At 49.3% G+C, this 21,856-nt stretch overlaps 1 protein-coding gene across 1 annotated transcript in view; it reads right to left on the bottom strand.

Moving 5' to 3' along the window:
- The window catches only part of SLC30A6 (solute carrier family 30 member 6), a 73,067-nt gene that overhangs the window by 30,924 nt on the left and 20,287 nt on the right, over positions 1–21,856 (bottom strand). Inside the window, exons 4-8 of the mRNA XM_040429587.1 lie at positions 20,368–20,410; positions 17,985–18,050; positions 10,053–10,133; positions 1,295–1,330; positions 1,080–1,174 (exon numbers count right to left, since the gene is read on the bottom strand). Of these exons, the coding sequence (XP_040285521.1) occupies positions 1,080–1,174; positions 1,295–1,330; positions 10,053–10,133; positions 17,985–18,050; positions 20,368–20,410 (321 nt within the window). The remainder of the gene's footprint in view (positions 1–1,079; positions 1,175–1,294; positions 1,331–10,052; positions 10,134–17,984; positions 18,051–20,367; positions 20,411–21,856) is intronic.

Here is a 21,856-nt window from a genome sequence, read left to right as displayed (position 1 = left end):
TCTGGTGCACCTTTGGACAGTCTAGTCTACGTTTATACAGCCTATAGTTGGCTTACTTCACTTCATAATTTTAGCGCACATTAAAGGCTATGTACACCTTTGGTGCATTTTTTTAAATTATTGAATTTGTTCTCATTTTGAGCTAAAAATGTTTTAAATTGGTCTTTATTAAAATTATGGCTTCCTTTTTATGTACAGAGCTGACATGCTGTTGCAGCACCCTTTGGATTTTCTGTCTTTTCCGTCAGACCAGACTTTTCTCTGCTCTCTGACCTCCTAAACACTCATTATAGCTCAGTTCTTATATTACTGATAATAATGCGGCTTAAATAAGAGTTTATGACCTCTTAGTAGTTTAGAGATAAGGTTTATTAGATGACCGGAACAAAGTGAAAGTACCAGTCACACAGTTAGAAAAACAACTAACCATTTGTGACAGAATGGCTCAATATTTTTTTATAAAGGCCAATTGAAAAAAATAAATAAAATGATTTTAGCCACAAAAGAGTAAAATGCAATTATAACAAAATTGCCTCTGAAGGTGTACATAGCCTTTAAGCCACTCACCTTATATGAAAACCACCCCCATTTTTCAATAAGCCCTGTCCTTTGTAATATGAGGCAGAAGATGGCTCTAAAAGTGTCTAAAATACCTAATAAATATGGTGTAAAGCATGTATGCCAGCTTTCTGGTGCATTTTGATCAATCTCCCATGCTACATAAACATATCCAGTCTCATGAAACATTAGAACTTTCAACAAGATAAAACTAAAGTACTAGAACAAAGAACAGATGAGGATGGAAAGAAATCTGAGAATTACCGAGAACTTTACAACATTTTTATGTGGCATACAGTGGCTTATTTTATTGGACCCGGATGGTCTATAATACAGTAACAGTATTTTAGCCATGATACACTGAAATCAAGAGTATTTCAACTAAATGCACAAATGATAAAAGGTTTCTAAACAGTGTGAGCATCTTCATCCTTAGTTGTAGGGCTGTATCAATACCTCCTTCTCTGACCCAGATGCTCACAGCTGCTCAAAGGAGAACTGCAGGTAGATATTAGACTTACCTTCTGAAACATAGGCAAACGGTTTATTCCTGATTGAAAGCATAGTGAATAAATTGAAAAACAGGGCAACAAAGGTTCCCACAAGCAGACGACCCCTGAAAGAAAGAAAAATATGAAAAAAAAAAAAATATATATATATATATATATATATATATATAGTATAGCCCATTGTGTACAGAAATACCAAATGTGTATATGCCTAAGAAATCGCTTACGTGTGAATCTCAGGTTGTTCCAAAAATCTTTCAGCACTAAAAAAATAAAATAAAAAAATTACACATATAATGCAGATGATTTTTGAAGACAACACTGACATGCAATATGAATGACTTGAATTACTGTATTTTTCACTTTACAAAATGGAAAAGAGCGGGCTAAATGGCAGTGCGTAAAGCGAATATTAAAAGGAATTAAAGGGATTCTCCGGGAAAGATAAAAATGAAAATAGTGAAAAAAACACTTGTAATTATAAATAAACTCTTAAATGCCTTTAATTATTTAGAAAGGCTCGTTTAGTCTAGTGTAAAATCAGTGAAGGAGCTAAAATGGCGGCTCTTAGATTTATGATCATAAAATCCGTCCTTCACGTGACACGCAGAGCACAGAGCCCTATGTAAAGTCTGCCAGTCTCAGCACTGTGAAGCTGTATACTATGGGCAGATGACAGCAAAGATAACTGCTCTGCTGTGTCCCTGTGCTTCAGAAAGGAGTTTACCTCACCCCATATTCAGAGGCTGAAGGGTAGGAATGAGGACCAGACGCGCTGCTGTGGGGGAGAAGCATCATTAGAAAACACTTTAGCCTGGGAGTACGAGCTGTCATCTGCCCATAATACACAGCTTCACAGTGCTGAGACTGGCAGACTTTACATAGGGCTCTGTGCTCTGCTTTATCACACCGGCTGTCCTGCAGGGTCACGTGAAGGACGGATTTTATGATCATAAATCTAAGAGTCACCATTTTAGCTCCTCCACTGATTGTCCCCAAGACTAAACGAGCCATTCTAAATAATTAAAGGCATTTAAGAGTTTTTTGTAATAACATGTTTTTTCAGTATTTTCATTCTTATCTTTCCCAGAGAACCCCTCTAATGATTACTGTAATCGCTGGCTGTACTCACCCGCTCCCTTGTCCTCTCCCTGGTGCCGCGCTGAGCTGTGCCCTGACTGCATATGTCAGGACGTAGCGGGTGTGGGCGTGCACGATAACCTGACACTGCGCGACATCATATCGCAGTGCAGCGTGGCGCCAGCAGAAGATCAGGGAGTAGCGTATGCAGGAAGAGCTGGATCTGCAGAGTGTCATCACCATCCAGCGTAGGAGAGACAAGTAGTTTATTTATTTTACTGTCTGATCTGAGGTCTGATGAGGATTGGGGGTCTGATTTTTTTTCTAATTTTCCTCAAAAAGCTATATACGTCCTACGATCAGCGAAAAATACAGTAACTAAAACAATATACAGTCTGCATTGTGCCTTCAAAGTAAGTATATCACAGGAACACTTAATACCCTAGGAATTAAGCAGGTTATCTGTGAATTAATGAAATACAATTTCTGAAAATACTTAAATATTACTTTAATATAAATATATTCCCAAATACCTTTCATTAGTTATAGTGGTTCGTTTTGTCTAGAGAGCAATCATTAGGAGAAACAAAAAGGAGATTTTTGTATAACTTACAAGTAAAATCTCTTTCTCGCTTTTCATTGGGGGACACAGGAACCGTGGGTATAGCTATGTCCTCTAGGAGGCGTTGACACTAGTAAAAGCTGTTAGCTTTTCCCCTGGCAGCTATACCCCCTACAGCCTGGAGAGAGAGCTTCAGTTCGTGAACACGCAGTAGGAGAAGCAAGCTAATTAAGAAAAAACATGGAATACCAACCATGCCAAAAGACCCAACAGGCAACTGCCACACTGTGGCCGAACAACAATACTGGGTGGGTGCTGTGTCCCTCAATGAAGAGTGAGAAAGAGATTTTTCTGGTAAGTTATACAAAAATCTCCTTTTCTCGCCCATTGGGGGACACAGGAACCGTGGGACGTTCAAGAGCAGTCCACGGGGAGGGAAAAACCACAGACCCATGGAAGCAAGCGTCCCTGCTGGTATCTAAGAAACTGCCGCCTGCAAGACCATGCGGGCTAAGCAGCGGCCGCCGATGCATAAGAATGCACCTGTTAAATTTTGTGAATGTGTGTAAGGAGGACCGGGTACCCGCGTTACACAACTGCGCAGCCGAATCGCGATGCCTCAGAGCCCAAGAAGCGCCCACCGCTCAGTGGAGCATGCCGTGACACCTAAGGGCGGAACCCCGCACCGGGTGCGGAATGGTACAGCATTTGCAGACCAAATCCATAGTGCAATTGCCACCTTGGAGGCCGCCAATCGCTTGCGTGGAACCTCCAGATGACAAAAAAGGGGTTCCGCACGCCGGAAGAGACTGGAGGCTGCCAATAATGATCAGAGCCCTGACGTCAATGACGTAACTCCCTTCCCTAGGGAGTGAGGAGAGGGACAGTGAAGGAAGGACAATTTCTACATTGAGGTGGAAGACAGACCACCTTCGGGAGAAAAAAGGAATGGGCCTGAGAACTGCCTTATCCTTGTGAAGACCCAGGAAGGGTTCTCTGCAAGAGAGCACCCCCAACTCGGACACCCGTCTGATGGATGTTATAGTCACAGGAAAAAACTACCTTCTAGGACAGGAGCCGGAGAGAGATCTCCCCAAGGCTCAAAGGGAGAAGACTGGAACGCTGAGAGAACTATATTCAGATCCCAAGGCGGTAAAGGACGGTGCGGAGGAACCGTATGTGCCACTCCCTGAAGGAAAGTTTCCATGGGCACCAGAGGACACTGGATAGAAGCGCCAACACCTGATCCATCAAGAAAACTAAGGGCTAAACCAAGGTCCACCCTGATTGTAGAAAGGATAGGACCGTGGAGAGAGAAAAAAAACGGAGTGAGGGAATGTCCCGTCTTTCACAGAAGCCCAGGAGGACCGCCAGGTCCTATAAAAGATCCTGGGCGGTGCAGACTTCCCGGCCTGAATCATAGTGCGGATGACATCCGCCGAAAAAACGTCCTCCACCTCAGGATGACGGTTTCAATAGCCAAGACCCTAAATGCCGATGCAAGACCGGACCCTGAAAGAAGGTCGTCTGAGTGGCAGTGACAAGGGACATTTTCTAGAAGGCGAACGAGATCGGCGTACCACGCGCGACGGGGCCAATCCGAAGCGACTAGGATTTGTCGGAATGCCCTTCATCTGATCCTCCGTAGAACCCTGGGTAGGAGAGAACAAACACGTAAGGAGGTAGAACTCCCGCCAAGGAGATGTCAGGGCATCCATGTCGTATGTTTCCGGATCTCCTGCTCAGGAGAGAAAGGTGGGAAGCTTTCGTGTAGATACCGTTAGAACACCCAGACCAATGGAAGGAGTCCCCATAGAAGGAGGGATGTGGAGGGCGCCACAGCCCACCAGCCGGACCGGAGCGTGTCTAGAATGGAAGGCCACCAAAAGAATACCCTGTGCAGATGCAGATGAGGGAAGGTAGTAACATAGGAACTACCAAGGCATGCGGGGTGTTTATGAATCATGATCCAGTGGAGGAAAGAGAGACAGGGGAAGAATAGGCTAGGTCCAAGCCCATTTCCCGTCTGAGACTGGCGCTATACAGAAGTAGCCAAGGATTAAGTGGCTGCGCAAAAAAACTCTGCCTGAGGAGGAAGCCAGGCAAGGGGAGTCACACTGTATTGCTAGCCCCATACCCCAGCAGAGGAGGGGGCCACCCGCAAAAGCCACCGAACTCCGTTGTAGAAGAGTCCATCACCTGACGAAAGAGCTGAACAGATAGAACCCAAGTATGTAGTGGTACGCAATACTGCTCCCACAGTAGTAGCCAGCACTCACCCCGTCAGCGCAAAAAACTGAGGGGGAGGCCTGAGACCATCCGTAGAAGCCACGTACCATACTGCCCCAGTTTATGTAGAGCAACCTTAAAAACTCTACCTGGAACGGCACTGAACAGGAGCAACTGCCAAGCTGGCGCCAGGGTAGGGCCCCTACTTGAAGGGATGTCCCACTGCAGCGATCACGAACTCTAGCATTAGCGAAAGGCTGCGCCTGTGGAGGAGAACACGCTGTAGCTGCTACCAGAGTGCCAGCATAACCACTTTCCCAGAGAAGGAGGAGTGGTGGATAGAGAATACAGTCAGTGAAGCACTTGACTCGCTGGAACGTACTCACCATATATGTCCAATGGTGTACGCACTACTACTGATGCGGACAATATCATGACCGACTGGAACAATAAAGGCCCATTGAGATGGGAGTCTCTAGGACACAAGTGATGCTAGTAAACCCCCTGAGAAGACAGAAGAGTTATAATCATGACCAAAACCAGCACCAAAAGAACACAATGAGAATAGCCACCGTATCCACTGGCGGCACTCATATAGCACTAGAGTAAGAGTACTCGGCACAGTCGAGTGCCGACTGTTTAATTGCCGTATCTGAAGATATTCAGTTATTCCCCCGCTAGTGATGTGCAACACTCCGCCTATGGGAGGATAGCGCGACAGTCGGACCGTATCCAATGGTGGTGCAATTACCCTACCTATGGAAGGTGGAATGCGTACAGAGTACTTAAGCCAGTGGTAGAGAAAATACCCCACCTAAGAAGGGGGGTTAATGCCATATGCACTAGTTCTCGCCGTGGGCGAGTCCTGTACCCTGTAGGAGTGCAATTAGCACCTAAGTAAGGTGGTAATGCATACAGCACACCTTTTATCCAGTGATAATGTCATCCTGCCACCTGTGGAAGGAGCTATTGAATACGGCAGGTACTGAATCCAGTGGAGATGTAATTCGGCCACCTACAGAAGGGGGAATGTATACGTCCAGCACTGAAATCAGTGTTATTGTACTTAGTCCACCTATGGCAGGGGACAATGTATAAGGTCAGTACTGTATCCCAAAGTAGTGCAATTACTCCGCCTAAGTAAGGTGGTAATGCATACAGCACACCTTTTAACCAGTGATAATGTCATCCTGCCACCTGTGGAAGGAGCTATTGAATACGGCAGGTACTGAATCCAGTGGAGATGTAATTCGGCCACCTACAGAAGGGGGAATGTATACGTCCAGCACTGAAATCAGTGTTATTGTACTTAGTCCACCTATGGCAGTGGACAATGTATAAGGTCAGTACTGTATCCCAAAGTAGTGCAATTACTCCGCCTAAGGAAGGGGGTAATGCCTACGACAAGTGCTGCTGGCCACCGTAGACACCGGAGATTGCTTCGGATTCATGTCAGGGTCTGAATCAGTGATTCTCCTCCCCCCCTCCCTCGGATGGACCCGCTCCTGTGAGAGAGGGTGCGCCTGAGCGTGACCCAGGGAGGAAGGAAGGGAGGGGGTGTGGAGATATTCGAGGAGAAGATGACCTGCTGTGGTCCGCTAGCTCGCAGGTCTACCCCTCAGAATCTCGCCCCTGGCAGATACGGACTGCACAGGTGGGGGCTTATCAACCAAACTACCCAGGGGGTGGAATGGGAACAGAGGTCCTGTATAAAATTGCGCCGGCTGAGAATCATCAACCAAACGACCCGGGAGGGTGGATTGGGAACAGGGGTCCTGTACAAAATTGCGCCGGCGGAGAATTACCAACCTAACGACATCAGAGGGTGGATTGGGAAGTTCCAGTTGTCTCCCACTGGAATTGCACAGGTGGGGAATTATCAATCAAATGACCCAGGAGGGTGAACTGGGAATGTCAGAGGTCCCTTATTGAATACGCTGGTAGAGAATTATCAACCAAACGACCCCGAAGGGTGGATTGGAAATTCCAGAGGTTCTCCACTGTATGGCGCAGGTGGAGAATTATCAACCAAACGGCCCCGGAGGACGGATTGGGAATCCTGCGGAGATCCTTCACTGAATTGCGCAGGTGGAGAATTATAAACCAAACGACCCGGAGGGTGGGTTTAGAATACTTCAGCTGTCCTCCACGTGATTTACGAAGGTGGAGAATTATCAACCAAACGACCCCGGAGGACGGATTGGGAACCTGCAGTGGTCAGTCACTGGATTGCGCAGGTGGAGAATCATCAACCAAAACGGCCCCGGAGGGCGGATTGGGAACTATGCGAGGTCCCCCTTTACCCGAGATAGGACACGGGCCCAGTGTGGGACCTCACAGACCGGGTGGCCCTGCGGCTGAGGAGGGGGACCCGTATGGACGCACATTTCCTTTATTAATTATTATTATTATTTTTTTATTTTATTAGGAAGATGACCTCAATGACAAGAGGCAGGAAGGGTTTAAATCCTCCACTCATGTACAGTGTACTTAGGGGAAGAACCCCAGATAATCAGGTGCCGGCCCAAGAATGGTGGGTGGTCATGAAGGGTTAAGGCAGTCTCAAGACCGGCTCAGCAGGTGACTGGGGGAGGGGGAGAAGGGCGGGAAGAATTTGCGCCAGAGTGCCCCCACCCCCTCGGGACGAAGGCTGCGGCCCAAGCAAGCGTCTGAACGGCTTTTCACAGAGTGCCCCCCCGATGCAGTTAACCCCTTCCGGAGTGGCGCGCCGGCGTCCGCTCCAAGGGGTGTAAATGTGGGAGGTGTCGGGGAGCGGGAGTCTCCTCTGCATGCGTAACCAAGCGCCTCAGACCAGCAGTGCGCTCGGTCCCTATATGCCCTGCTTGCTGCCATATTTTAAGCGGGGCGGCAAAAATCGCAGCCGGAGCACCGAGCGGTGCCGGCCGAACGCAGGGAGGTTAACCCATGCCGGAGCGACGCGCCCGGCGTCCGCTCCCAAAGGGGTGAAGGGTAGATGCCTCGGGGAGCGGGAGCTGCATTAACCCCCTATGTCCTCTGAGGAGGAGGTCCTTAAAACATCAAGGGGAATACTTTAGGGGTGCTGGAATGGCTGCAGGTGCTGGGCTATGCTGAAGCCCTGTCTGTTCGCAGACTATTGCCACCACGAGGGAGGGGGAGACCAACCCAGAGTGTTAAACATACTTACCTAGTCCCGTGTACTCGCCTCTCTTCTCTTCTCTTTCCTGCCGCCATCTTCACCCCTCCTCTGGTCCAGCAGGGTCACCCCTTCAGCTACTGGCAGGACGCTGGAAAAGGGGGGCTTGGATGGGTGACCCCTTGGCTGGCGGGATGCAGGGGAGCGAGGCTGCCCTGGTCCACCTTGTCTTCTGTGGGGGAGGCAGCAGTGCGGGTGACCGGCACTGGCGCAACGCGACCCCGGGAGAACAGGGAGGCGAGGCGTCCACTGTTTTCCCCATCTGAAAAAGAAGGCAAAAAATAAACTAAACTAAAAAATCTTCAGGAGCTTCCCTGCAGGGAGGTCTTGCCTTCTATTGACACTAGAAAAAACTGAAGCTCTCTCTCCAGGCTGGAGGGGGTATAGCTGCCAGGGGAGGAGCTAACAGCTTTTACTAGTGTCAACGCCTCCTAGAGGACATAGCTATACCCACGGTTACTGTGTCCCCCAATGAATATGGGCGAGAAATGGCCGCCGTCCTATTAGTACACACAAAACCTGTCCTAATCACACAGCAGGACAAGTTACTTCACAACACGGAGGTAAAGAACTGCATCGTCCTCCTCTCTGCTCGTCAGGGATTATGATCCTGAATACAGCTGATAAGATCTTCAGCTGAATCTCTGTAGGAATGGAAATCATGAGGAGACATGAAGTACAGAGAGGACAGATCGGACAGACTGTGGTGATGTGGGGCTGTGGTAATGGAACCGACTGCATACAACTGCTGCTGCTCATTAGACACATCCCTACCAGTCTGTCCTCTCTGAACATCAGTATTTTCAGTAATTTAGGATAACTCCTTTAAAGAGGTATTCCGGTAATATCAAATAATTCCATACCTACTGGGTGAATAGGTCGGATCCCTTGGATCAAAGAGGTCCCAAGTCTGACCTATGTATGGAGCAAGGGTTTAGAATGAGCACCACTGCACCATTCACTGTCTATGGCACTGTATGCTGCTATTTTCATCAGTCCCATAGACTGTGCCTATGCTCTATGCTCGACAGCTGCTCCAGTCAAATGATGGACGGGACTCAATTCTTGTGGACCTCCAATAATCTACCAGTTATCCAAAAATCCAGTGGACAATAGATCATTTGGTATGACAGGAATACCTCACAGCTTCTCTATAAAGAGAAGTGAAGCTGCTGAAAGACCAATCTACTTCTGCTCATCGCCCATTGGGAAGGAAGAATCATACAGGATATCGAATATTATCCAACTGTCCTGACCATGCAGCAGCTGACCGGATGAATATTCGATTGTAGGCCGATTGTGACATAAGGGACAGGACAAGATCTGCTAATGAACATTTCAAATTCAGACAATAGTGGTGGCACTACAAATCCCAGAGTTCCTGGATCTGAGACACAAATGTATTCGGGTGATCACTGAGAAGCAGCAACAAGTGGTGCTCAGCCATGTAGGTAAAGATACAAATATCCGATGAATAACGATGAACGGCGGCACTCACCTAACGTTGCAGAATGTCCTTTTATTTCAGCAGAGGGGAGGGATACAAAACATGATACAATCGCAGGTTACATAGCGACGGCCGTTTCGCGTTGTCCACGCTTCATCTGGCTAATAAATGTCTAACATGCATGACCAGCTCTACTCAGGGTTTTTTTCATCACTGTATATGTCGAAGGCTAAGAACACTTCTGCAACTAAATTCTTTTTATTGCTCCAGTGCAACATGAAAACGCCACAATAGTCCTCATAAAAAAATTCCTACCGCAGTCCACAGCTGCTATGCCGACCTACATGTATCTGACCTATTGGTTGTGTTAGCCAATTTCCAATGTAACTGACCAAAATGCCATACACAATCCCCCAAATGTCATGTGCTGGAACATTTCACGCTGCGGAGGTTAGAACTAAGAATCTACATTTGGATATTTGACGCACCTACCTTTCTTTAAGAATGAAGAGCGCCCCCAATTGTGCTAGAACTGTGGATGCAAAAACTGCTAAAACTTCAAATCTTTCAAACCTGAAAAAATAAACATGAAAAAAAAAAAAAAATATTGAAAAATTAAGTTTGCAATCATTATTAAAACAAATAGTAAACAAGAGGGTTTTTAGGCTGGTTTAGGTCTGTGATGTTATGTTCTACTGAATTTTAGGAGATGATTCAAAAGGGTTCTCCAGAGTTTAAAGGGGTTATCCCACCTAATTTCATCGCAGCGTCTCCTGTTCGCTCTGTACTAACGCTTATTTCCTGGGGCGTTGTCCTTTCTATTGATGCGCAGCTCGTCAGCGCTCTGCTGATCAGTTGACTCCGCCTCCTTTACTTGAGTGTGCGCTCCCGTTATAGCCGAACTTCATTCTGGGAGACGCCGCAGCGCTTTCTCTACCCTCTCACGTCCTGCATTCTGTGGCTCTGTTTCAGAAGCAGCACAAGGGCGTGCGCGTTCATGGAAGAAATGCAGCCACACACTGGAAGGTGGTTCCGCTCGCCGCGCATGCGCGGCCATTGCATTCGGCCGGCGAAAGGTGGCCGTAACTAAGGGAGGACACAGTACAACAACGAGGTAAAAGGGGGAGGTTTTTAGCGAGAAGGGTAGGAATTGGCTTAAACATTATATTTAGGAAAAAGGAGACTTTTGTATTACTTACCAGTAAAGTCTCTTTCTCGCTCTTCCTTGGGGGACACAGGAAACCATGGGTATAGCTCTGCTCCCTAGGAGGCGTGACACTAAGTGAAAGCTGTAAGCCCCTCCTCCATCAGCTATACCCTTCAGCCTGGAGAAGAGACTGCCAGTTGCGTGTCCAAGTAGTGAAAGATAACCACCAACCGGAAAAAGAACTGTCGAGCCCCAACGGGGGCAACCAAGCCGGAACCACAACTGTAACCCAATGAAGGGCGGGTGCTGTGTCCCCCAAGGAAGAGCGAGAAAGAGACTTTACTGGTAAGTAATACAAAAGTCTCCTTTTCTCGCCCATATTCCTTGGGGGACACAGGAAACCATGGGACGTTCCAGAGCAGTCCCAGAAGGGAGGGACCAGAACAAACTAGACCAACACCAGAGGCATCAATCAACTGCCGCCTGCAACACCAGACGGCCTAAAGCAGCGTCAGCCGACGCATGAGTATGCACCCTGTAGAACTTGGTGAAGGTGTGCAAGGAGGACCAAGTGGCCGCCTTGCAAATCTGCTCCGAAGAAGCCCGATTTCTCTGAGCCCAGGAAGCCCCGACCGCTCTAGTGGAGTGAGCGGTAACACCAAGGGGAGGAACCCTGCCCATGGCGAGATAAGCCTCAGTAACAGCCATCTTGACAAAACGGGCGATAGCAACTTTGGATGCCGCCATCCCTCTGCGCGACCCTTCCGGGACCACAAAGAGCGAGTCAGTATGCCTGAAAGAGCTGGTTACTTCCAGGTAAATCTTGAGCGCCCTGACAACGTCCAGGCGATGAAGCTTCCTCTCCCGCGGATGGGAAGGGGAAGGACACAAAGAGGGGAGAACGATGTCCTCGTTCAGATGAAAGGCGGAGACCACCTTAGGAAGGAAGGAAGGGACCGGACGAAGAACCACCTTGTCCTGGTGGAACACTAGGAAAGGTTCCAGACAGGAGAGTGCAGCCAATTCGGACACCCTCCGAAGAGAGGTGATGGCTACAAGGAAAATAACCTTGCAGGACAGAAGTCGCAAGGAAACCGTCCGCAGAGGCTCGAAAGGAGAAGCCTGGAGCGCTGAGAGAACCAGGTTCAGGTCCCAGGGCGGTACCGGAGGGCGATACGGGGGAACCGCGTGAGCCACGCCCTGAAGGAAGGTCTTGACAGGACCAAGGGGGGCCAGTGGGCGCTGAAACAAAATGGACAGCGCAGATACCTGACCCTTCAAAGAACTAAGGCCTAGACCTTGGGCCAGTCCGCTCTGCAGGAAGGACAAAACGGTGGGGAGAGAAAAGCGGAGCGGAGGAATCCCCAGATCGGCACAGAACCCCAAAAAAGTCCTCCAGGTCCTATAATAGATCCTAGAAGAGGACGGCTTACGGGCGCGGATCATGGTGCGGACGTCCGCAGAAAAACCCCTACGTGTCAGGACGGTGGTTTCAACAACCACGCCGTCAAACGTAGGGACCCTAAACGCGGGTGGAAGATCGGTCCCTGAGAGAGAAGATCTTCCCTGGCGGGCAGCGGCCAGGGCGCGTCTGCCAGGAGCAGCATGAGGTCGGCATACCAAGACCGGCGGGGCCAGTCCGGAGCGACCAGAATCACCGAGACGCCTTCCGCCGCGATCTTCCGAAGGACCTTGGGCAGGAGAGGGATGGGAGGGAATATGTATGGGCGCGCGAAGCCTCACCAAGGAAGAACGAGGGCGTCAGCTCCGCAAGCTCCCGGATCCCTGGCCCTGGACAGATAGGCGGAGACCTTGTGATTGAATTTTGAGGCCATGAGGTCCACGTCCGGTATGCCCCAACGAAGGCAAATGGCCTCGAATACCTCCGGGTGAAGAGACCACTCGCCGGGGTCGACGGTGGTGCGACTGAGGAAGTCCGCCGCCCAATTGTCCACCCCTGGAATAAAAATTGCAGATAGGGCCGGGACGTGGGCTTCCGCCCAACGGAGAATGCTGGTGACCTCCCGCATCGCTGCAGCGCTGCGAGTGCCCCCCTGGTGGTTTATGTACGCCACGGCCGTGGCGTTGTCTGATTGTACACGAACTGGATGACCCTTCAGCAGATGAGTCCAGTGTCGTAGAGACAGAAGGGCCGCTCTCAGTTCCAGGACATTGATCGAGAGTTTGGACTCCGATGGAGACCAAATGCCCTGGACGGATCGGGGAGGAAACACGCCTCCCCAGCCCGAGAGACTGGCATCGGTTGTAACCACCAACCAGTTGAGTGGCAGAAAAGACCTGCCCAGAAGAGGGGACTGTAACCACCAGCGGAGAGATGACCGCACCGGAGGCGAAAGATGGAAGGGATGATCCAGAGACTGCTGCGATTTGTCCCAGGAGGAGAGGATCGCCCGTTGGAGAGGGCGGGAGTGAAACTGCGCAAATGGGATCGCCTCGAAGCAGGCAACCATCTGCCCCAATACCCGCATGCAGAAGCGGAAGGACGGTCGACGGTGGAGAAGGAGACCCCGAACCGCCCCACGGAGGATCAGACGTTTTTCCGAGGGAAGACGTACCTCCGCCGCTCCCGTGTCTAAAAGCATTCCCAGGAAGACGAGTTGTCTGGAGGGGGGAAGGGAGGACTTGGGGAAGTTGATGACCCAACCGAACCTCGCCAGAGTCTCTAGAGTGAGATCCACGCTGGCAACCGCTTGAGAAAGGGACGGAGCCTTGATGAGGATATCGTCCAAGTACGGTAGCAGAAAAACACCCCTGGAACGGAGTAAGGCTAAAACCGGGGCCAGGACCTTGGTGAACACCCGGGGGGCTGTTGCCAGCCCAAAGGGAAGGGCGACAAATTGGAAGTGGAGGTCCCCCACGGCGAATCGAAGGAAGCGATGGTGACACTGGGCTACCGGAACATGGAGGTAGGCATCCTGTATATCGATGGAAGACATAAAATCTCCCTGCTCCAGGGAAGCCACCGCGGAGCGGAGGGACTCCATCCGAAACCGTCGAAGGAGGAGAAAACGGTTGAGCTTTTTGAGGTCCAAAATGGGCCGCACCGAACCTCCCTTCTTGGGAACTACAAAGAGGTTCGAGTAGAACCCTTGGAATCTTTCCTCTAGAGGAACGGGGGTAATCACCCCCCTGTCCAGTAAGGCTTGAACGGCCGCGGAGAACGCAGCCGCGCCTTTCGGGTCTCGCGTGGGGCGGGAGCGAAAGAACCGATCCGGAGGGAAGGATGCAAATTCGATTTTGTATCCGGAGGACACAATTTCGAGGGCCCAGGCGTCGGAGACGTGAGCCATCCAGACGTCCTTGAAAAGGAGGAGCCGGCCCCCCACCCGGGTGGGTGGGGGCGCGCCTTCAGGCAGAGGACTGTTTTGCTGCGGGTGTGCGGGCAGCCTGCGGCTTGCGCCAGGAGGGCTGCGCCCGAAAAAACGGCTTCCTACGCTTGTCCTGGGGAGGAGCCGAAGCGGCAGCTGTGGTGGGAGCCCCAGAGGCCCTGCGGGAGGACCGAAAACGAGACGCACCAGGGCGTCCGCGGGGGGCGCCCCTGGCTTGGGGTTGAGGAAGATGGGTGCTTTTACCACCCGTGGCCTCTGAAATAAGTTAGTCTAAGCGGACCCCGAAAAGGCGGGAACCCGCAAACGGTAGCCCCGCCAAGGAACGTTTGGAGGCAGCGTCCGCTTTCCAGACCTTCAGCCAGAGCTCCCTCCTGACGGCAACTGCCAGGGCGGAGGAGCGTGCAATAAGGGCTCCCGCATCAAGGGAGGCCTCACAGACAAAATTCCCGGCCCGAATAATAAGCTGGGCCAAGGAACGTAGGTCCTGGATGGGGATGTCCGAGTCCAACTCCTGTTCCAGCTGCGCACCCCAAGCAGAGATTGCTTTCCCTGCCCAAGCAGAGGCAAAAACCGGTCTGAGGGCAGAACCGGAGGCAGCAAAAATGCCCTTGGACAGGGTCTCCATGCGACGGTCCTCCGCTGACTGAAGAGAGGACCCGTCGGGAACAGGGATGGCCGTGTTCTTTGACAGCCGGGCCACAGGGGGGTCCACCTTGGGTGGGGAAGACCAGGTGGCCACGACATCGGCTGGAAAAGGATAGCAAATGTCCAGCTTCTTTGGGTTGACAAAACGGGCGTCCGGGCGAGCCCAAGCCTTAGACACCACGGAGGAGAAATCAGAGTGGATTGGAAAGACTTTTGAGGCCTGCCTGGGTCTGATAAAGGAGACGCTAGCTGCGTCCGAGCTAGGGGGGTCATCCTGCACCTTAAAGGTGTCACGAATATCAGAGATGAGTTGACCCATCGCTGAGGCTAGCTTGGACGGCAGGGCCGAGTCCATTTCCAAATCTGAAGCCGCCAATTCACCTTCAGAGAGCGAATCCTTTGGAGAGGAGAGGCCCGTCTGGGTGCGCACGCGTGGCGGAGAGAGCGAGGCCTCAGAGGAGGAGGCTCGCTCTACTCTAATACGCTTCTGAGAGTGCCTAGCTCGGGAGGGGTCACTAGGAGAGGGTGAACCCGCTGCAGCGGCAGAAGCAGTGGACCCGGAGGGCGCGACAGTCAGAGTGGCGTCCTGCGGGGTAGGTGGCCTGTCTATTAGGCGGCCCACGACATGAGTGAGGCTTTCCACGGCCTGGGACAGGGATCTAGCCCAGTCAGGCGGGTCAGAGGAAGCAGGGAGCGACACAGCGGGCGACTGAGGCTGCGGTGGAGCTCGGCATGCAGTACAGTGCGGATCAGACTGCCCCCGGGGAAAGGGTTCCCTACAGGCAGTACAGGCATGGTACCATGGCTTGGCGGCTGCAGAAGGGTCTGACATGGTGGAAAGATGTTGCACTTAAAGTGAGAACCAAGCAACAGTACTGTGGCACGGAGGGGGTTAACAGTCCTACCAGACCCGGATGATACAAGCGGCAGCTGTAAGGGGAACAGACTGAGGAGGCTGTGGAGGAGAGGCAGCAGCACGGAGCTGAATGGCTTCAGGATCGCACGGCAGAGAGATGAACCCGGAAGTAGCGGAGCGCAGCAGCACGGAGCTGAATGTGTAAGGAAGCTCCGCCCCCCCTCTGCCGCGCTGAAGCCGAAGCAGAGCCGCGCGCGCGGCAAAATGATTTTAACCCCCAAGGATGTTGAAGTGCCGGCCATGAAATGGCGCCGTTCATGCCAGGAAAACGGCTCCCACCGCGCCTAGATGTAGCAGACGGCTTGCTTGTCTGCAGCCGTCCCCTGTAAGGCAGCGTTCTAGGACTTGCCCAGATAAACTGCCCTCCAACTAAGCCCGGTAACGTCCCGATATGCGGGGGGGGGGGTGGTCGGTGTAGCAGTGGCCATGTAACAGTGGCCATGTTGGTAGCAGCGGTGGGAGGGAGGAAGGGGAGGCTGGAGCAGCCACTCTCACCATACGCTGTCTTCGCCCTCAGTCCATCCAGCGGGGGTCGCCCCTTCAGCTCCTGGCACCGCAGTGGCAGGAAGCCGGGGGAGGGACTTGGCGTGCGGGCGACCCTGAGCTGGCGGGACGCAGGGAAGCAAGGCTGCCCTGGTCCACCTTGTCTTCTGTGGGGGAGGCGGCAGTGCGGAATTACCGGCACTGGCGCAACTCAACCCCGGGAGAAACAGAGGGGTCTAATGCGCCTCTGTTGTCCCTGTAGGTAGAAAAAAACCGAATTAAAAACAACAAATAACGCAAAAATAAAAAATCATAGGAAAACAACCCTGCATAAGCAGGGGGTGTCTTGCCTCCTTGGACACTAAGCAAAAACTGGCAGTCTCTTCTCCAGGCTGAAGGGTATAGCTGATGGAGGAGGGGCTTACAGCTTTCACTTAGTGTCACGCCTCCTAGGGAGCAGAGCTATACCCATGGTTTCCTGTGTCCCCCAAGGAATATGGGCGAGAAATGATCATTGTCGCAGCGTGGACAAATTAAACTATGATCCTTTTGATGGGATAACCCCTTTAACAACTGATGACCTAACCCTAGTTAAACCCTGGAGATCCCCTTTAAATGCATCTCATATGACAGTAAAGTCTACAGTTCATTAAAATCTTGTCATCAATATCAGATTGGAGGGTGTCTGATACCCCCCAATCAGCTGTATGGGAGTAGCTAAGGTGCTGGAGACAGACACCAGAATTACACAGCTCCATCCGCTGTGTCGAGGATGAAGCCGATTACTGGAGCGTTGCTCCTATTTAAGTGAATGGGTACAGTGCTATGGTGGAAGGCATTACGTAATTTCGGTACCTGTTTCTTGCGTCAGTGCTACCCACGGACAGCTGATCGGTGGAAGTGCAGGGCATCAGGCCCCTACTAATCTGACACTGATATCCCACGCTAGGGGTAGGTCATCAATTGTTAAATCCTGGAGAACCCCTTTAATGCTCTGTTCATTTCACATTTAGAGCATGTAGAGAATCTCCAAATCATAATGCAAATCACAAAAAAAATATAGACAAAGGGAACACAGACATATTTTGGCCTCAGTCTGGTGAACGGAGCCCTACAAACACGGTTGGTGTAGGGTCTAAAGGTGATGTGAATAGAGCCTTACAGATTATTAAACCTTAACGTTGGCTAGTCATGTCAGATCCACTTATTGAGCCCTAACAAACGACTGGAGACATTGTACATGAGGGAACCAGTAAAGAAAAGCATTTGTCAGCAAACCCAGATACAATGCCTGGTAGGGCTGACCCTGCCTAATAAAAACACTGAGGGTGGGCCATACCCACTATGTCTACCTTATCTTCTCACTGGACACAACCCCTCCACCTGGACACCCGGTTCTGGCAAGGGAAGTTAAACAGAGGAGCTACGGAGCTGCCCTCGGTGCAATATAGCCCTAATTTGCACATTTACATTTTTAAAAACACTTATTGCTCGTAAATGCAGATCAGGGAAAGAAAGGTAGGGTAGGGTCATCCTTATTAGGTATTATAGGGTCGGATCTTGCTGACAGATGCCCTTTAAAAGGAGTTTTCCCAAAATCCACAGGACACGGGATGACTAAGATCGCTGGAACCTCAAGCAATTACTGGCTTGTCCGGTTCCCATTTCACCCCATCCTCCTGATCAGCAACCAAGAGTGCTGCCAGCAAGATCAGAGGCAATTACTGTGATATGCCATACCGTTATAATATGAGAATACCCCTTTAAGATGTTCAGAAGAGAGTCCCCTCTGCTTACGGGGAGTACATTTGTGGTAACTTGCGCAGCGGTTGCGCTGAGGTCCATTAAAACAAGCATGGTAATAACAAGCAACGAGTACATACCCAAAGGAATAGGTCGGACTTTGTTTTTTCATCATTACCCAATAACTTAGCAAACATGTCAGTAAACTGCAAAATAAAGACAGAAAATAGTTTTAGCGCCAACAGGAAGTGACCAGGATTTACAGGAAAGATATATTTGACATTCAATATCATGTATAAGGCTCAGCAAAAATCAAACATGAAAATCAGACACTGACGGCACAGATTGGGCAGTGTGAGAGCGTAGAAACACATCCCAGCTGGTAAAGTAAATTAATTCCGAAATTTCTAGTAGGAAAAATAAGAGCAATGACACAATGTCGAGTTATAAGAAAAAAATGCTGCAGAATTGATATTACAGGGGGAATGCAAGTACTTACTAAAACAGTCATGTCAGGAGAGGCGACAGCTCCTCTTATTAAAAAATCCTCTTATAAAAAAAGGATTTATTTTCCCTGGTTACGAACACCATGCAATCCAGCAGTGGTGGCCGTGTTTGCACACTATAGAAAAAAAAAATCACCAACCTCTCTGGTGGCCGGGACCGTGGGAGTGCATATAGTCTAGTTCTTTTTCCTATAGTGTGCAAGCACGGCCACCACTGATGGATTACAGAGTGGTCGTAACCATGGAAACGAACAGTGTACAAGAATAAATCCAGCCAGCAAAGGAAGCAATATGGATAATAAGAATACATTAGTAAGTGGCTTGTAATAATTTTCTCTACATGATAAATGCTAGTGTCTGATAGCAGGGATTCTACCGATGTGATTGGAGGGCCCCCCCCCCCCAAGAATGGGGTCTGATAATCCCTCTATTTGAAAGGAACAGTGGTCAGGCATGCATGCTACCGCTCCACTCAGCTATACGAGGCTGCAGGAGAAAGCTGAGCATTTGTACTCGGCTGTCTCTGGCAGTGAATAAAGAGGCAGACGCACATGTATGTATGCCGCTCCATTCAAACAGGGAGCACTAATTGCAAGAAAAGAGACCCTAACGGTCAGATACCACTCAAATCAGATGCTTATCCCCTATCCTGTGTGTAGGGAGTAAGTTGTCTTAGGCCAGACACACACACACACACACACACACACACACACAACACGTGAGGTCCGGTTAAAACCTCCGCTCCTCTGACAGGATCGCACAGCATTATAATGATTTATAATGCTGTGACCCAGGGAGTCCTGGAATCTATTGGATTACAATGACACCAATACGTCAGAGGAGAGGAGGTCAGAAGAGGACCTCACAGTGACACACTCTGGGAGTTTCTCGCAATGAACTTGCTTGTGTGTGGCCTTAATGGCATAACCCCTTTGTCTCACGTCAGGCGGATAACATGATATTGATTGCATTGTACTGTATAAAGGCCAAGTTCACACTTCAGTTATTTGATTAGTTATTTCCAGTAAGGGTACATTCACACGACCGTATGTGTTTTGCGGTCCGCAAATTGCGGATCCGCAAAACACGGATACCGGCCTTTTGAATGTATCCGGCCCCATGATAGAAATGCCTATTCTTGTCCGCGATTGCGGACAAGAATAAGACATGCTCTATCTTTTTTGCGGGGCCGCGGAACGGATCTACGGATGCGGACAGCACATTGTGTGCTGTCCGCATCTTTTGCGGCCCCGTTGAAATGAATGGGTCCGCACCCGCTACGCAAAATTGCGGAACGGATGTGGAGCCAAAAATACGGTCGTGTGAATGCACCCTAATTGTGACCCAAAAGCAGGTGCAGGTCCAAAAAACACAGAACGAGTTTAGAAAAACAAACACATGGGTCCATGGGTGTCTGTTTGCCTGGGTTTCACATGTTTGACATTCCAAAAATTACTAAGATTTCAATTAGCTTTCAAGGAGTTTGGCCTTAAAGGGGTTAGCAGACTCTTTGTACTGATGACTTATGCTCTAGATAGGTCATCAGCATCTGATCGTTGGGGGGTCTGACACCCCTGGGAGCGCAGCGGCTGTCTCGCTGTTTACCTTAGGCAAGTAATGTCATGACCATGAGTCATGTGGCCTGTCACTGGCCTAGGCAAGAAGGCTGTGGAGCTCACAGTATCATGGTCTTCTCTAAGAGCTGACTGGTGGGAATCTCAGGTGTCAGGCTCCCACCGATCAGATGCTGATGACCGATCCAAAAGATAGGTCATCAGTTACAAAGAGTGGGATAACAACCCCTTTAAAATGTGTGTGCCTAACATAGGGAAATCGGACAAGATCCCTACAAATTTAGAAAACAGTCACATGAGTGGTTATAGCTGTACACAGTATTAACGAATATCTTGTTTTTTTTATAGACATAGTATAGAAGTAGAAATGACAAGTAGCCATTCAGACTTTTGATGCAATATGTCAAATTGCTGAATAAACGGAAAGTTCATTAAAGACTTACCTGAAGAGGTCAAAAATTGTAAGGTAGGTATAAGCGGTCAAAGCTGAAAAAAAAAAAAAATCAAGTGTATCACAATGGACTGGTTTAGTTTAGAGCTGAAAGACTGCATTGAAGAATTTTTTTTATTTAACCAAAATACTTTTTATTTTTTTATTTTAGCACAAATCATGTCAGAATGATAAAATATATTCTGCACTACGAGAAGGTGATAGTGTTCCTATACATCACACTAACAGGGTTTTTTGCGGGATGAGGTGACTGTTTTATTAGTACCATTTTGTGGGACATACGCGTTTTTGATCACTTGGTGTTGCACCTTTTGTGATGCAAGGTGACAAAAATTGCTTGTTTTGACAGTTTTTTTTTTACGGTGTTCATCTGAGGGGTTAGCTTATGTGATATTTTTATAGAGCTGTTTTTTACGGACGCGGCAATACCTAATATGTATACTTTTTTTATTTGTTTCACTTTAACACAATAATAGCATTTTTGAAACCAAAAAAATGATGTTTTAGTGTCTCCATGTTCTAAGAGCTATAGTTTTTTTATTTTTTGAGAGATTTTCTTATGTAGGGGCTCATTTTTTGCGGGATGAGGTGACGGTTTTATTGGTACCATTTTGTGGGACATATGCGTTTTTGATCACTTGGTGTTGCACCTTTTGTGATGTAAGGTGACAAAAATTGCTTGTTTTGACACAGTTTTTTTTTTTTTTTTTACGGTGTTCACCCGAGGGGTTAGGTCATGTGATATTTTTATAGAGCTGGTTTTTACGGACGCGGCAATACCAAATATGTCTATTTTATTTTTATTTTTTCTATTTTTAACATTCTTTTTTTATTCCTTACTTGGGGACTTTTTTTTTTTTTACATGTGAAACTTTTTTTTATTTTATTTATTCAACCCTTTATTTTTATTTTTTTAATTTTACACTTTTCGTCCCCCATAAGGTCATACAAGACCTCTGAGGGACATTTGCTTCACTTTTTCTTTTTTTTTTCACTGTTGATTTCTCCTGTAACTGGGGCTGACATAGTAGCCCCAGTTACCGGAGAAATACACCCCCCAGAGAGGCTGTACAGCATAATTCTGCGCTGTACAGCCTCAAAGCAGGGCTGATCGAGGTCTGTGAAAGACCTCACACAGCCCCTGCACTCTCCGGTCACGGCGGTCACATGACCGCCGGGCCGGAACAGGAAGCGCATAGCGCTTCCTGCTCTGCATACACAGCGCTCGGTGAGCGCTGTGTCTGCAGCGATCCAGAAGGCAGGGACACCTGGGCACTGTCCCTGCCTTCTCTCTAAGTTACCCTGATGTCACTAACAGCGGGCAACCCGATCAGCAGCTGCACGATTAGCGTGCAGCTGCACTTTCTGAACGGACGTTTTAAAACGTGCGTTCAGAAATAGAGATCCACCCATAGGAAGTTTATATCCTATGGGCGGACGGAAAGTGGTTAAAAAAAATAATAATAATCTGGATTTTTTTT

The sequence above is a fragment of the Bufo bufo genome, chromosome 4, assembly GCF_905171765.1.
Source record: "Bufo bufo chromosome 4, aBufBuf1.1, whole genome shotgun sequence".
NCBI classification, from domain to species: Eukaryota; Metazoa; Chordata; class Amphibia; order Anura; family Bufonidae; genus Bufo; species Bufo bufo.
The sequence above is the reverse complement of the archived record's forward strand: the minus strand, read 5'-3'. Positions and strand labels throughout refer to the sequence as shown.